The 17,516-nt window shown below is 38.4% G+C and overlaps 1 protein-coding gene across 2 annotated transcripts in view; it reads left to right on the forward strand.

Annotated features, from left to right (window-relative positions):
- The window catches only part of LOC105180879 (calcitonin receptor-like), a 50,937-nt gene extending 38,802 nt beyond the window's left edge, over positions 1-12,135 (forward strand). For both annotated transcript variants that reach the window (XM_025301214.1, XM_025301225.1), the window contains one exon: positions 12,033-12,135. In XM_025301214.1, coding sequence (XP_025156999.1) covers positions 12,033-12,133 — 101 coding nt within the window. In that variant the 3' untranslated portion in view covers positions 12,134-12,135. The remainder of the gene's footprint in view (positions 1-12,032) is intronic.
- The last annotated feature ends 5,381 nt before the right edge of the window (positions 12,136-17,516 follow it).

A 17,516-nucleotide genomic window follows, 5' to 3' on the forward strand; every position in this document is an offset into this window, starting at 1 on the left:
TCGACTGAGATTTTGTAAGGCCTGCAGAGAAGAGTACACGTGATCTCGTAGCCGCTGTAACGCTTTGGGATCTTCCGTGGTGAGAACTGGTGACTCGAAAATGGTCGCGAGATGGGCATTGACCAGACGTCGCTTATCCTTATACCGAGCTGTAAGTAGCTCCCACGCCACCGAGAAATTTGCAGCGGTGACAGCTAAATGGCTCAGTGCGTGACCAGCTTCCCCGGTGAGGGAGGAGCGAAGATACAATAGGCGATTGACGTCCGAAAGCGTAGAGTCGTCGATAATGAGGAATTGGAATTTATCGCGGAACGACTCCCAGTTAGAAAACGCGCCGTCAAACGTAGGCAGCAACAGACGAAGCAGATGCGGTCGCAACGGCTGAGAGACTATTGGTGAACTCGCACGCTCGTGAGAGCCCGGCAGCAAGCTAATGTTCAATGCGGACTGTGGGGGTTCGATTGCCTCTAACGCTTCGGTCATAAAGTCGAGGGCAGCGTGAAAATTACTTTCACACTTTTTGAATTCAGCCGTGACGAAATACGGTAGGGTTGTCTGTTGGACGTCGGAGGCTTCGACACGAAGTTGCATATCAAGAGATCGAGAGCGTCCTAACATCTCTTTCAGGAGGGCAATCCGTTGCCGGATCACCGCACCGGTCCATTTAGCTTTGCCGAGTTTTTTGAAATTAGATAGCACTCGCGCGATGTCGTGCATCTCATAAGCCTGCAGATGAAGCAGGTGTTCGATGGAGGACATGATGGGCGATAAGGAGACATACTCGTTGGACGCAAGAAATCGCATTAGACTATGCCTTTATGGACTGACTGTCAATCACCGAGTCAACTACCTCGAGCTCCGATCTGGCTCGAAGGACCAAAATGTTTGCGACTCCGCTCAATATTGAGCGAAGATATGCGGATGCCGGAACACCCTTATCAGAAGGGTCGGAGTCAAGGATGGTAGTAGATTCAGGTCTCGTGCGGCCTATTCGGGTCGTAAATCGGTGCCGAAAACCCGTGAACCACTTGTAACAGATACGTCCACGGGCGTTAGAATGAAACGACCTCCGTCGGTTCGGATGGCCTGCCCTTCCGGACGAAAAGGCCTGCAATCTGCCACGTTCCTGAGAAGCGTGGAAATGCACGTGAACGCGCTGAGCTCGTGTCACACGAGAGGCGACTCAGTTGCTTCGGGGCAACTAGCCAAAGGCCTTGAAGACGCTTGGACAGAGAGCTCAGAGTTCTTGAAGAAACGACCACGTCGCTCTTGAACGCACCAATATCCTAGACGGATACTTGGCAAGAGAGAGTTCGCAAAACTCTCAAGGAGACAGCCGTTCCTAACAGCCGAGGTCTTCGACGGACGCTCGGAAAGAGAGAGTTATTCTCGCTCCACACGGAGGCGATAAAGTTCGCTCCTGAATCGTGGCAACGAGGCGAACTCAAAGCTAAAGTCGATTCTCACCATAAAGCCTCAACCCAGCAGGGTATATTAGCACCGCAGTCAACTCAGCAGAATGTAGAGTGCATTAGTTTCAATCTCGACTACGCGCGAAAAGTGCTCTAGGAAAGCCTAGAGAGAACGTCGGTAAAGACGGGCGCTATAAGTCGCATAGACCAAACACCGGAGAATGCCACAATCGGCGTTGGGCCATGCGAAGGCACCGCGCCGGCCGTTGCGCTGGGTGATATACTCGGCCGGCGGATTTTTGTCCGCGAGTTGCGGAGTCGGGTGGCGTGTATCGTAGCAGCCACGGCTGGAGCTACTCGTCGAGCGAGACCGCTTCGCCGACTTCGAGTAAGACGGCGCCGGGAACCTATGCCGCCCGCCATGCAGGACAGGCGGGCTCCGCTCGCGTCTCTAAGACGGTACACTCATTCCTGAACAACCGACCAAAAATATACTACCTTTAACCATTTGAGCCACGAATTTTTCCTTTCAACCGATTTCTATAAAATTTTGAATCCAGGGATTTTTTGAGTCGCTGATTACGTGAATCCGTTGTCAGATTTTCGAAATTCATAATGGCGAATCCAATATGGCGGACGTAAAATTCAAAATTTAACCAATTTCCGTGAAACTAGGTACCTAGCGGTTTTTAATGTCGCTAATTATAAATCCGTTGTCAGATTTAGAAACTTAAAATGGCGTAGAAATCTAGGTTTTTTCGAATTCTCGCTGTATTAAATCAGCTATCGTGAATTTGAAAATCTGATGATGGATTCATAATTAGCGACCCAAAAATCCCTCAATAACAATTTTTCTAGAAATTGAAGTTTTTTTTAAGTTTTTCGTCCAACATATTGGATTGATCATCTTGAATTTTGAAAATCTGATAATGCATTCGTAATCAGTGACTCAAGAAAACCCTAGATACCTAGTTTCACGGAAATTGGTTGAGTTTTTAATTTTATGTCCACCATATTGGATTCGTTATTTTGAATTTCTAAAATCTGACAACGGATTCGTAATTTGCGCCCCAAACAAATCCCTGCGTATCAATTCCCAGATAAAAATAATTAATTCTTCGCCTTGCCATACATTTATTTTTAAAAACTTTTTATTGTGTTTACTTATTTCCTATTAGCAATAATAAATTTAAAACATTTATAAGTAATCACAATTATCTTACATTAGTTAGGGTCTTAAGAAGCTAAAAAATATAATTGCTAAGAAACACATCGTTAAAACTGCTCATAAAATATAAACAACTGACGGAATACAGTTGGGTGTCTGGGTGTCCCTGCGTCACAAAGGGTTAAGATATTTGAGCATAACTTGGTTTGAAGTGTATGGATATATATATTAGGTCATAACATGTTTTGATAACAGGTGCAGCTTACCGAACAAAGCATAATACTTTCAATCAAACAACACCTCGTGAAAAATTTGAATCCGGTTTCTTTACCATGAAGGAAATTATGCTAAAAAATCCTAAAACTAATATATTTTTGGTTGATTTTGGTACTAGAGAGAAATTTATTTCAATTCGGAAATTGTGTATTTTTATATTAATTTACCATCAGTCGCTGCAGCAGAATTCTACGATGGCCGACATTCCGAATAGAAAAATCAATGGGGCTTTGGTAAGGGCCTGATTATATTTCTCCAACATTCAGTTCATCAATCAGAGCTAGTAGTGATAGAAAGATAAGGACCTTACAAGATATATTTATAACAAATGGTTTAGTGGGTTCTTATAAAGCAATATTACAAAGGCAATATTATAAAAGGAAATATTAACAGGGGTTTTATGAGACAATATTAAGAGGACCTCAGGGTATTGAGGGATCATATTAAGATATGGAGTTAAAATCCATTCTAAAATTTGAGATATTCACTTTTGCAATTGCGATTCGAAATATTTTTATTATTGCTGGAATAAAAATATTCATTCCTTTCATTCCAAGAAATTTAGACTGTAATTTCTTTACTTCTTTATAACCTTGTTCTTTATAACCTATACAACAAGAATTTCTTATTTTGAAAATATAGCATATTTTACGCATAATCCTGCTATTGGTTTTATTAAAGTTTGCTGCATTTCAAAACGGAGGCAACATTAGAAAAATCCTTAGAAAAGACTAATGAATATGACAACTAATAAAATTAACTAATAAAACTAATAAAAAACTAATAAAATTTATTTTTAATTGCGGTATAATTAAAAAATCTTTAAAAGAATAAGATAGAGCATACCTGCTAAAACAATACCGAACTATGATAATTTTATTACATGCTTCAGATCTTATTAATTTTTTATAACAAAACTTGACTTTGTATATCTAAAGCATCCTTAAAAGATCCTTCCAAGGTCCATATCAGTTGTCCATGTTAAAGCCTTACTTATTAAATCCAAGTCATCCCTTAAAAATCCTTCTGAAGCTCTTCTCAGTTTTTCCTATCAAAGTCTTATTTCACAAAATCTAAGGCATTCTTTAAAAATCCTTCTAAGACCCTTCTCAGTTTTTCCTATCAAAGCTTTATTTCGCAAAATCTAAGGCATCTCTAAAAAATTCTTCTAAGGCTCTTCTCAGCTTTTCCTATCAAAGCCTTATTTGTTAAATTTAAGGCACTCGTAATGAACTCTTCTAAGGTCCTCATCAGTTTTCCTTATCAAAATCATATTTCGTAAGATCTAAGGTATCCCTAAAAGATCCATCTTGGGGCCTGACGTAATAATAATGATAGGCATTCCTTTTCAGGGCATCCTACTTTCAGCCTTATCGGGGCCTTATGCTTCATGAGGATAGCCCTAAGAATTTTTTGCTCGGGATGACGGTGGAATTTTGTTGTTTGCGTGAAAGTATAAGCAGATACGATACGCCGAATTTCGCGGGTAATGAGACGGGAAGACGCCCCGACGTTCTACGCTCGAAAAGTGGAGTCACGTGTCCGTTTATCGACATGCGCGTGATAAATACGCGGCTCGCGATAACCGGCAAGAACCATTCCGGAATCGTTCAGTGCCCTCGCAAAGCGGAAGCACATCCAACGCGGTATCGTGTGCGTCGTATGCGCGGCGCGAGTGCGACAAATTCATGCGTTTAATTCGGCCGCGCGTGTATTCGGGTCAGTGAATATCTCATAATCATGAAAATCAAGTACGAGTAATTTCCGTGGCTTTAATAAACGGATCTCCCGCGTCCGGTGGCCCCGGTGGCGATAAATAATTCATGAAGTTCCGGGGCTATAGGCGGTCTCCAGCTTCTAACTTCAGATTGCACGGCACTTGATACGGTAATAAGATAAATACGCGCGAGTCCGGGCCTCTTTTCTTCGATCCCGGTCGGCCGGATCGGATTAACATAGACCCGAAAGTGATATCGCAGTTGCATGCGGCGACACGATAAATTTTATCAACGCGAACAAACGATAATTGTATCCTGCCGCTGCCGCGCTCTCGGCTTATTATGTATCGATGTGGAGATTATGCTATCACTTGCGCGCCGCATCACGGTTTATTGGCACTCGCGTGCGCGGTCTATTATACTGCGGGACGGAATGCCATGCGGGTCTAATATGCCGATGCCGTCGGATCGTCAAATATAGCGAATCGCCCGATCGATCGTGCTCGTCGGCACTGACATTACAACAGCGATCGCATGATCTGTGCTGTTTGATATCAACACGGCTCGATACTTTGCACGCGGCGCGCAAATACACCATCGGAAATGCAACCAACTGCAAAAATCCGCGAATATCCGCTCCGCTCGCGATAAATCTCACCATCGTTCGCACGATTGCCAATTCCGGAGATTTCCCACACTTGACGTTACAATGTCATCCCGGCCACCGTCATTCACGCTGAATTGAGCGTGTATATTTATCATTTCTGCAGAAAGTTTGAATTTGTAAAAATGTTATTTCTTGACAAACGCGCGCCCGACGAGAGGTCTTCTTTTCCTCTCTCTCGACCCGGCCGAGAACGCCGTGCTCCCCACGATTTTCGCGAGTTTTCCCCCGAGCGACTCTCGACGTATATTCTCCCGGGACGTACCGGAATTTGTCATGTACTTTTTCGTCAAGTCACCGAGCACCGATTGCGTCGGAACGATTGCGGTCGCGCGGGTGCAGTGGATTGAAACGAATGCGAAGCGACGCGGTCGAAATGCATCGACGAACTCGGTTATCAATGCGAAGAATGGCGAGAGTTTAATTCAAACACGAACCACACACGTCACGTGGCGTAGCGCTAGGGTTGAGAAGCAACTCGTTACTTGTAACGAAGTTACAGTTACAGTTATCTTTTTTTGGTAACTCAACTTTGCTCCGTTTTTGCCGTCTGTAACTGTAATTTAACTCGATTACATTTGTTTGATAACTATTGAGTGTACAAATTAGTTCGGTCCGTTTTCAAAAGATGGCTCCGGCTGTTATGAATGGTTCATAGTGACTGCCAATTTTTGCGGTTTCAGAGAGGTTAGACATCTGCCGATTAATATTCAGTTTATATCGCTTTGAGTTTCATACAAAAACCTTGCTTTTTACAATGTTGAAAATGTCGAATTTTGTGTTAACCAAGCAGCATTTGCGGGAGGTTTCAATTTTCTGCTTTAATTGGAAGAAATGTGCAGCTGAAGCCCATCGAATGCTTGTTGAAGTTTATGGTGACGCTGCTCCAACTGATAAATCATGTAGGGAATGGTTTCGACGTTTCAAGGATGGAGATTTCAGCGTCGAAGACAAGCCTCGCTCTGGACAGCCAAAAAAATTCGAGGACAAAGAATTAGAGGCATTACTCGAAGAAGATCAGAGTCAAACGCAAGAGGAGCTTGCAGAATCATTGGAAGTGACTCAACAAGCCGTTTCCGTACGATTGAGAGACATGGGAATTATTCAAAAACAAGGAAATTGGGTGCCTTATGAACTGAAATCGAGAGACGTTGAAAGGCGTTCTTCATGACAACGCTCAGCCTCATGTCGCAAAAGTCGTAAAAAAATATTTGGAAACGCTCAAATGGGATGTTTTACCGCATCCGTCATATTCTCCGGACATTGCTCCTTCTGATTATTGGTTGTTCCGAAGGATGCAGCACGATTTGGCAGGTCACCGGTTCACTTCTTTCGCAGAAATCGAAAATTGGCTCCAAATTTGGATCGCCTCAAAAGAGGAGTCATTTTTTCGAGATGGAATTCGAAAATTGCCTGAGAAATGGGAGAAAGTAGTAGCCAGCGATGGAAAATACTTTAGTTGATCTGTTCATTCATTTTGTTTTGAAATAAATACATCTTTTAACACAAAAAACGGACCGAACTAATTTGTACTCCCAGTAGCTTAACTAATTTAATAGTTACTTTAATGGTTACTTTATATATTGGTTACTTTATATATTAAACTTAAGTTTCTGACAGACCAGCGCGATAACGTGACGCTTGATATCAAATAAGCGTACAGTTATTCTAACTGCATTTAGAAAATGCGTTATTGCGTGTTTAAAATTATTTATGCAAGTAGAAATTTGATTGCAAATTTAAGAAAACATATGAGTGTATGTTTTTATTTATAAAATGTCAATATATTGTATTTATAAAATATCAAAATATCAATATCAATATTTTTTAGTGAAAAAATGTACTTTTTGATGTTAAGATTACTTTTAGTATTTTTAGTGTCTATTATTCTCATCAAATTCATTCACTTTCTTATAATTGTTATTAATAGTCTTAAAGAATAAATATGAATTGCTTATTTAAATTAATGAATCTAATTTGTAAAATTATATACAGTATGAGAAATATAATAATCAACAAACCACCACTTTTATATACAATTGAAGGAATTTACACAATTACAAAATCTAAAATAATAGTACAATTATTGTAAAAAAGTAACTGAAAAGTAACGACTCGTTACTTTCTAAACAACTATAACTGTCACATGTTATTTTTGAAGATAACTTGTAACTGTAATTAGTTACTTTTTCAGTGAAAAAAACTGTAACTTTAACTAGATACTTTTACAAACTAGATAACTTTCCCAACCCTGCGTAGTGCATACAGCACTTGGATGTAAATCGCATTGATCGCGGCGTTATTGATCGACGAGGAGAGTCACCACGCGAAAAGACTATTTTTCGCGAGAGCATGAAATTATTTAAAGTAAATTCAGGAGTCACCTGTAGCGCTTTGGCGTTTAGCGCAAACAAAATCTAAAATTGAGATTCTCGCTAAAAATAGAACTAAAGGACCGCAAGCTCGATTCCTGGCAGAGACAGCATTTTTTGCAAACGTGCCGGATCTATTGGCCTGAATAACAAATAATAGCGTGTTTAGGTCAAAGTGGAAAGACATTAACGAAAGGCCGTCGTTCATTGAGACACTCCAAATTCTTTTTGCGCAGTTCCTCGCATGATAAGTTTTGACTCCCGGTTTCCATTAGCAATACCGACGTCTATTAAATCAAAAGATCGCCCATAATCGAGGCTCATCGCCGTAGATTGAAATTTCCGTCCTTAAATTTCTTGGACCAACGTCATTTCCCAAAGTTTTGGGTGTGTACTGTTAGGTGCAAATACTGTTTCTGTCATCGCATATTACCTTCTCTAAATTCATGTAACGTCTAAATTCATGTAACGTGAATGGTCGTTACTTGCGTAAATTTCTTCGAAAAACTCATTTTGATTAACCAGTTAGTAACCAAGCTTCGGTATTTGTTATTTCTCAATCCAATGATCATTTCTAGAGAATTGCGGAAAATATAATTTTTTGCGATTACAGCGCCATCTATCACGAATAAAAAAAAAGTTTCGGACAAAATTTACGTATTTTGTGGCGTAGAATCCGTATCTGCAATAAAAAATGGGGGTTTCCATTTAAGATTTCAAAGTTGCCCCCAACCCCTACCCCCAGGGGGTGGAGTGGGAGGTCGAGTTTGGTATCATTGGATGTCCCCCTTCGAGACTAACAACTTTCATTAACCACTTTTTTTTATCCAATGCATAGTTCTCGAGATATTTCAATGTCTTCAGATAAATCGTGCACCCTGTATATAGATGTACTTCTAGCTCCAGTAAGTAGGCATGAATGAAATAAGGTCAGCATAACAAACAAATTTCCAATCAGTTTTTCTATGGACTTCATAGTTACAAAGATGTTCATCATAACTAATTGTATGAAACATGGTTGAAAGAGAGAATATATTATTCAACTTCTTGCAATAGATTATAAACTGTATTTGACCAAATTTAAGTAAATTGTCTGTTACGTCCTGCGGACTCCGCGCACTCTAGACTTCTTTTATAAATAAGGAAAATTGAATTTATTATTACTTATTATATGGCCGGATGCGCTCAGGCATGTTATCACACGATGCGATGGCCCTGGAATCTCTGGAAGTTTCGATGCTCCGGAAATATTAACAATCCTTGAACCAACTCCAATCTTGTTTCCCCTGCGTTTAGTCAACGTTAACAATATCGCGACATCCTTCTTAAAAATATCGATATTTCCTTCTTAAGATTGCTGCCGCGTCTTTTTTTTGTAAGAACAAAGAGATTCTCGAAATCCTCTTATTGCCGTATGCATCCTATCTCCTACAACATTATCTTAAAGACACTGCCACGAACTCTTGATCCCCACCTCTAGAAAACATTCGAAACACAGTCCTATGACCATATTTGGGCATAAAAATTAGATTTCCGAAGCAATCCTGCAAAATCCCACTCTCTCAACCGAGCTGACGTTTTGAGAAAAGCCAAAAGGCCACCATACTTTTCGTCAGACCAGCAGCCAGGACAGAAGCTCCTCTTCAGCACCTCTTCAGGGTCTTCTAACAATCTAGCCTACTAGTGGCTTAGACAGATTAGTGTTCCTCCAGTCTTTAATTATTCTGTGCAACGATCTCGTGTATTTTTTGTGAGCCATTGTGAGCAATCCAGCTGAAACCAGCTTCCGCTTCTTGGCGCAGAACTTGGGTCATCCATCCTCACAGACCCGCAACAATTACTCTCTTTATTTTCGACAAACATCATAGAACCAGCAGTAAGTTATTTATACTTTCTTTTGCTTGATTGATTCCTTTCTCTTATTTTTTTTTCTTTTCTTCTCTCTCTTTTCTTTTCCTTTCCTTTTTCTTTCTTTTTTCTATCCCCCTTGGCATTCTTCCTTAATCGTAAAATACGGTTTCAGTGGTCCAATCTTTTCGATCACAGTCGGGCATAACGAACATGGAATTTTGCTCAGACCGCGATTGTTTATATATATATGTACATATTATAAAACCTCACAAATTTCAACTGACATACTTCATTGTGAACTTCCGCTTAGCTATCAATAAAACGAGCTATTTGTAATTATAAGGCCATCAGGTATTCCTAATAATTATTCAAAACAAAAATTCTCCCTTCCCTCAACTGTCGCTCACGATCCTATCCCAGGTAAAGAAATTCAGTTCCTTAACCTAAATAAAGGACCACCGACGTACGTCCGCGCCAGATAAAGGGGTCATTCCGATCCTTGATCTGCATCGCAGACTTGCAAGTATGTCGGAGCTTGTGAAAGCAAGCATCCAGTTACGTTCCTCCTCCAGGACGTAACATACGTCCTTCGTTATATGTTACAGCAACACACATATTTTTTATAAAAAGCGTTCCAAATATTCTGACTCATGAGGCATATGGTTATTTTTTCGTTCATGTCTGGAGGTAGAGCACGATTGAACAAAAGAAGCCGACATTCAAATCAACATACTCTTCTTCATATAATAGCAAAAATTAATTGATATAAGAGGAAATCCTCTTGAAATAAGAGGAAAACAGAATAAAATCTAATAAATTTTAGATGAGTTGTTCACTCTTCAATCGCTTCATCGAAAGAAAAATTCTTTTTCTGCAAAAAGCTTCGCTCAGAAAATGAGACTATGAGAAAAATCATTTTACAAATAGAATACTTTCTTTTGGATGAGTATGTCGTTTCTCGTGGTCGTTTCGACGGTAAAAGCATATTCTTGTCTGCGTGTATTGAGAATAGAAAAAGGTAAGACAGGAAACGACATTATATTCATGACTTTGTGGTAACCCGCAAAGTATTATCGTGAATATGTGCAAATAAAATAATTTATTCAATTTCGTGTGACGCTGCGAGTATAGGAGGAGCATGCGTAAAGTCCGTATCGCGCCGCACACATCGTCAACAATGCATATCGATCGTTCGTTCGTTCGCGCATACGCATATGCGCCTCCCAAACGTTCAACATGCCGAGCAAACAAATGAATAGTTTTTGGTCGCGGTACACAAGGTGATTCGAAACAATCAGTTGTCCTTAATATGTCATATTCTTGAGCAATTCTAAGACTATTTTTCCTCTTGCAAAATGTTATGCGATGCTTAATTACTGAGTTATTAAGATAAATAGCTTGTCTTTGTTAAATTTTGTTAAAATTTTGAAGTTCTTGAAAAATAATATGGATGAACGTTATCGCATGCGTCGATTAGCACATCGCACTAACGCGACGTGCGCCACAACGGTCAATTGTTCCGTCCCTGCCTGCCTTCTGTACTTGGCCCGTAATAGACGAAATATTTATCTTAATAATTCAGTAACTAAGCATCGAATAACATTTTGCAAGAAGAAAAATAGTCTTAATGGTTTGGCAACTAAGTAATTGCGGATTTCACTGATAGATGGCGTTAGTTGAATCTTTAGGTATATTTATGTATTCGAAATGTCAAACCCATATGTTGTTTGATAGTTGGTACTTCAATTGACATTCAGTAAGAAAATTGTATCGATTGATTGTGTAGTTTTTGTTTGGCGTCGAAAAATGCAAAAGCAAAACGAGCATTTTCATTATATTTTGCTTTTTCACTTACGCAAAGGAAAAAACGCATCGCAAGCTCGCAAAAGGTTATGTGCTGTGTGTGACGACGAAGCCTTAGAAAAACGGCAGTGTCAAAATTGGTTTGCTAAATTTCCTTCTGATGATTTTTCAAAAGATGAACAACGATCTGGTCGTCCAGGTGAAGTTGATGACGACCAAATCAAAGCAATAATCGATACGGATCGTTATAGCGCGACACGTGAGATTGCAGAGAAGATTGCTCGATGTACCACATACATACATTAAAAAACGTTGAAAACAATTTGGCTAAAAACTGAGGACTGATTTTTACTGAACGTAAAAAAACTGAGGAAAGATTATTATACGACCCTGCAATTGCTGATTAATAGCCGTAAGTTACTGAAAACTTAAACTTTTTGCTTCTTAAAACTTTAAGTGTGTTTTTCTTGAAAATAGTTTTTTGTTTTCAAATTGGCCCGCACGATAACTCAAAAACTACTTAACCAATGCGGTCTTTTGCAGACATCTAAATAAAAGCATTCTTTTCTGTATAAACCTATTTTGACTAAATAATTACATTAGACAATCCTTTTCCTTGAAAGAAGACAACAATTTTTTGTAAAATTGGAAAATTCTAGTTTAAAGCCATGCCATTTTCTTCCTATTTAACTTTTCTCTTCACTTTTAGGTTCATCGACAGCGCAAATTCATACAGAGTTAGGAATAATTTGGTTTTTTTACTTTCAGATGAATACAGCAGATGCCAGAGTGCGGGCCATTTGAAATCACTGGTATCAACAATTGCCTTTAAAATTCATTATATTGACATTATTCTTTTATGCAAATAATATTTTTCACTTGTTTAAAGTACCAATTAAGTCTTCTCAAAGTTTCAAAAGGATCTGCTTAACACTTTTCTTGCAATAAATTCATAAAATATTGCTTTTTTCTCATCGAATTGCATGGATTATCTCCTTTAAGCGATAAACTCCCTTAATGTCGGCTGTCGCGCAGCGTATTCTGCGAGATGGCCTGCGAAGTCGGGTGCTAAATTATCCCGCCGGATAATTTAGCACCCGACTTCGCAGAATAGATAACGTCGCGAATGCCAAAACGTAATACCTGTTTGCCGCATGCAACGTGCTTTTCAGATGTTTCAACAATGGAGTATACCGGTTCGCTCTCTCAAATATTACTTTCGATATTACTTTCTGCGAGGGATATACGCGAGTCGATGCACGAGTTACGGCCGTCGCGGAGGAGCCCTTAGAATGGCAATAGGATAAATCCGAGATAGATGGGCATAAGAGATGGATAGTCAATTGCTATAATTTTTTTAATATATGCTAGATCGGTGCTGATCGGTCAGTTGTAAGTTGGATGTACTCTTACCACGAGTAAGTGTGTTTCACCCTGATGCCCAGAAACACTACTATTGTGAGTAAATAAATGTTTTATGTTTGTAGTAATCTCCAAAATGTTTCATACGTCAAAAAAATACCTTGCGCATACGGTTTATTTTGAGTTGCAATATTATACCTGAGCTTAAACGACTAAAAAAACATCGTATTTTCATATTTAGTCTCGAAATTCGTCACCGAGACGATGTTTTACGCGGTATACGCATTTTTACGTGAACTCTCCAAACGGGGATAGATGGTCCATTCTTTTTCAGGGTTAGATGGGCATCGGGTCGACATTTTCTAGATATATATATATATATAACTGGATTTATCACTTTAACCGTAACATATATATATATATATATACATATGTTACGGTTAAAGTGATAAATCCAGTTATTGTGTGGTATAATAACCGGTTATTGTGCATAATGACCAACAGCTTTGGTTAATTTGATAAATTATTCATATTTTTGTAAATTTTATCACATTAACCGGTGATTATGAATAATAACCAACATGCTCTGGTTAAAGCGATAAATCTCATGTTTCTGCGAGTTTGAACTTGTCTCAGTCGTTACATAAGCGTTATTCGTCTGTCTCGAGGCGAATTAATATCGATGACTATACTTACTGTTTGTTTACGTGCATGTTGTCAAGGATATTCATCTGAGTAATTCTTTGCAAAAATTAACTGCCAAACGACGTTAACTTAGAAAATATAGCAAATAAAAGTTTCATATGTGAGATACTGTCCATCATAAGCATGCAAACTGCACGCACGGTTATTAATACCCACACGTAAATTGCAAGTGCGTTTTGCATCGCGCGCTATGCGCCGCGCGCGGTTGTTGAAACCTACGTATAAGTTAAAAGCGCGTAAACTGCACGAACAGTTATTAAAACCCACACGTAAGTTGCAAGTGTGTTTTGCATCGCGCGTTACGCGCCGCGCGCGGTTGTTGAAACCTACGCATAAGTTAAAAGCGCGTAAACTGCACGCACGGTTATTAAAACCCACGCGTAAGTTGCAAGTGCGTTTTGTATCGCGCGCTGTGCGCGCCCAGTTACGCGTGAGTTTTAATAACCGCACGCTTGTGCAGCTTACGCACTTTTAACTTACGCATAGGTTTCAACAATCGTAAGCGCAGCGCGCAATGCAAAACGCACTTGCAACTTACACATAGGTTTAATTGTTCCTAACTTTGTAACATTTTGATATCGTTTGGAGTATTTCTGCCAATATTCATGACAATTGGACATAAATGGTTTTTCAAAAATTTCTCCAAAATTATTTTCTAAATATCATTTCCACTTTAACCAATAAAGTTTGATTATGTAAAATAGCCGGTTCAAGTGATAAATTGCATGTATTTTATCACATTAACCAAAGCTGTTGGTTATTATGCTGGCTTATGTTGGTTATAATAACCAATTTATCACTTTAACCGTAGCATTATATCCATTCGACAGTCATTTTTTCCTAGTACCTAACATTAAATGTCAAATTTGTCAATACCGATCGGTCAATCGGAGTTGGATGTACCACGAATAGGTGTGTTTCTTCCTGATACACAAAAACACTGTTATTATGAGTAAATAAATGTTTTATGTTTCTATTAACCTCCAAAATGTTTCACACGTCGGAATAATACCTTGCGAATACGTTACGGTTTATTTTGAGTTACAACATTAGACCTGGACTTAAGCGACTAAAAAACATAAATATTTAACCTTAAAATTCATTACCGAGATGGTGTATGTCTAATTATCCTTTGACATTTGACCATCCAACCTGGACACCTGACCATCTATCCCTCACAGAATATTTTTAATATTTCGTTATTATTGGCGTCCCATGAATTTTTTTTCACAGAAACTCTTCTGTATCTTAAACATTATCTTCTCTTATGCGTTTACGGTTTATTCTCTTATGCGTTTACGGTTTATTCTCTTATGCGTTATGTATTATGTGTTATGCAAAAGCCTGTGCTTTTGCCCTATAGATTCAAGAATAGGGCCCCTGAATGTGTTAATATGTTGTTGACCATTTATTGCATTAAAACAGATGAGTTATTTGCAATTAAAAAAACTATGTTCATCTATTCCAGACTTACTCTAATTAGGCAAAAGCCGAAAATTCCTGTCAGGACGTTGCACGACTGTCGGGGAAGACGTAACTGGGCCTCGCGTGTGCGAACTTACATTACGAATTTATTTCCCACCGGGCAGAGGAAAGACGGAAGAAAACAAACATAAATGAGAGACGAGAGGGCAGAATTATGTCGCGATAATACAGCTCAGCGCGACAGTATTAAAAATTCTTTTAAAAGTCTTCCAAGATTTTTCCACTCTCTGATCCTGATGAAAGTCTTCGCGATATTTTCTATCTCCCTCGCTTTCTGTCTCTCTTCTTCCTTCTTTATGCTGTTCCATGCCTCTCGATATTTGTCTGATTCGATGATCGACAACAACTATCGCTATCCAATCCCTCCCCTTTGGACGGAATAATATATGAAACATTACTCATGCTCAGATTTAGGAGATTCAGGCACGTCATGTGATTGCTCCATATTATATTAAACTCGAAATGCAGGTACCAAGAGCCGTTCTCTTCGCAATATTTGTGTGCTGTTACTGTAATGGAAAAAAAGAAAAATAAGAACTTTCGAATGAAAAGCGCATGGCGACGCACAGTGGGTCAAATGGGTCTTTTCGTGGACAAAAATCGCTAGACGGCGTAATTCTTAACCGATTTCCATGCTTTTTTTTTTTTTTACTCGCGATGAATTGCTCTACAATCTTATCGAGCCCGATTTTTAAATTAGGCTCTCTATTCAAAATGGCGGACGCACAAATTTGTCAAATATATAAAACCTGTAAAAGGTTAACATTTTTTTACTCACAATAGTAGTGTTTCTGGGCATCAGGATGAAACACACTTACTCGTGGTACGAGTACATCTAACTTACAACTGACCGATCAGCACTGACGTCTAGTATATATTAAAAAAATTATAGCAATTGACTATCCATCCCTTATGCCCATCTATCTCGGATTTATCCTATTGCCACTCTAAGGGCTCCTCCGCGACGGCCGTAACTCGCACATCGACTCGCGTATATCCCTCGCAGAAAGTAATATCGAAAGTAATATTTGAGAGAGCGAACCGGTTGAGGGAGCGAACCTATATCGAAGATTTTTGGATCGGACAAAGTTTATACGGGCTTTTAAGGCCTCTGAGATACATATGTAAGATCGAAATTCTCAGTTTTTGCCAGTCGAGAGAATCTGCAGTGGGCCGATATATTTTATACTTGCCTGATATCCCCACATTATCGATGTATTTTACTAATGAGTTTGCGTATATATTAACATACATTACTCGATTATTTATGAATTCCATAGTTTAACATAAAATCCTGATGTAGGTGACAGCATATCAAGTCAGTACTCAGATGAAAATAACCGATTAAAGTCAATTGTGTGAACTGGCTGTATTAATGATGGTAATACTTATCTCCTTTTATCCTGACGATTTCGTCATGTGCTAAAATGTTTAGTATATTTTTGTCTTTTTTGTAATTAAATAATATTTTGCAATATTTTTTATAATTTTGTATTATTTTTCATACTTTCTGTATTTTGTTATGGTTTTGAAATTTTATTATGTTTTTCTGTTTAAACACTTTGTATATACTTTGTTATATATTTAAACATCTATAACATCTATATTATATTTATAACATATCTACACGGAGAAAACTCTTATGATTGTTGCATTCTCATATTCTATGGTTACAGGGAAAATGTATGTGATTTCAAATTAAATAGATATAACATTAAAAGTTATTGTTGCTATATGTTTATCTATACAGTTCTTACAGCCACAATTCTTATGATACGTTATGTTTGGTTAATATATCTTCATATATAGTTGCCTCATCCGAAGAGGTATTGCTGTCTTTCTGTTGTAGTCTGTAGAACAAGTACTATAGTTGAAAGATCCGTAATGTTTTGTTGCGCGATACACTAACAAATGAAAGTTCCTGCGCAAGCACGTGTGGATAAGCAGTGCAAAGCATTGGTCACTGACTATTTTGTAGTGATCTTATAATGTGTATGTGAGAAAACGCAGTGAAATATGGACGAAGCTTGTGAGTTATTTTTACGAAGCAATGGATTTGAACATTACATTCCTATTTTCAAAGGTAAGATCTTCCACATTAAGAAGGCTGTGATTTATATTTCTTATTCGATATAATAAAAATGTTTAAGCTTTGTTACTTTAACAACCGCAGACGGCACAAAATTCCAAGAGATACCTTAAGAATGTCCTGAGGATTCCCTGAAAACATAAGAACGTCATTTGAATGTTTTTAGGACGTCCCTTAGAGATTTATGCTGTCTGGGACTACACAAACATTTCCTTTGAATAAAAACGTCTCTTTTATAAAATTGTCGTTTCTAAATATATTTTGGAAAAATATTTCTAGAACATGGTATCACAAAAAATGACATATCATGTCTCTTTGAAAACAATGAAAAGTATTTGAAAGAACTAATGCCTAGGGCGATTGATCGAATGAAGTTTGAAAAATTATATTTTTCCCTTTATAGTAAACAGGTGATTCCCTCCTTAGTTTGATATGTCTAATAATCGAAACTTTCTCTATAAATATTCCCAAGAACAATGAAGTAGAAACCGATTTTACAATTGTTTGCAGAATGATGCTTTGAATAGCTCAGTACTGGATTGTAAAAGAAGAAAAGTAGTATCTATCCAATCTATTCCATCCACTAGTGATGAATTATCACCTGTTATTTT

This window comes from Harpegnathos saltator, unplaced genomic scaffold (assembly GCF_003227715.2).
Source record: "Harpegnathos saltator strain DR-91 unplaced genomic scaffold, Hsal_v8.6 scaffold111, whole genome shotgun sequence".
NCBI lineage: Eukaryota > Metazoa > Arthropoda > Insecta > Hymenoptera > Formicidae > Harpegnathos > Harpegnathos saltator.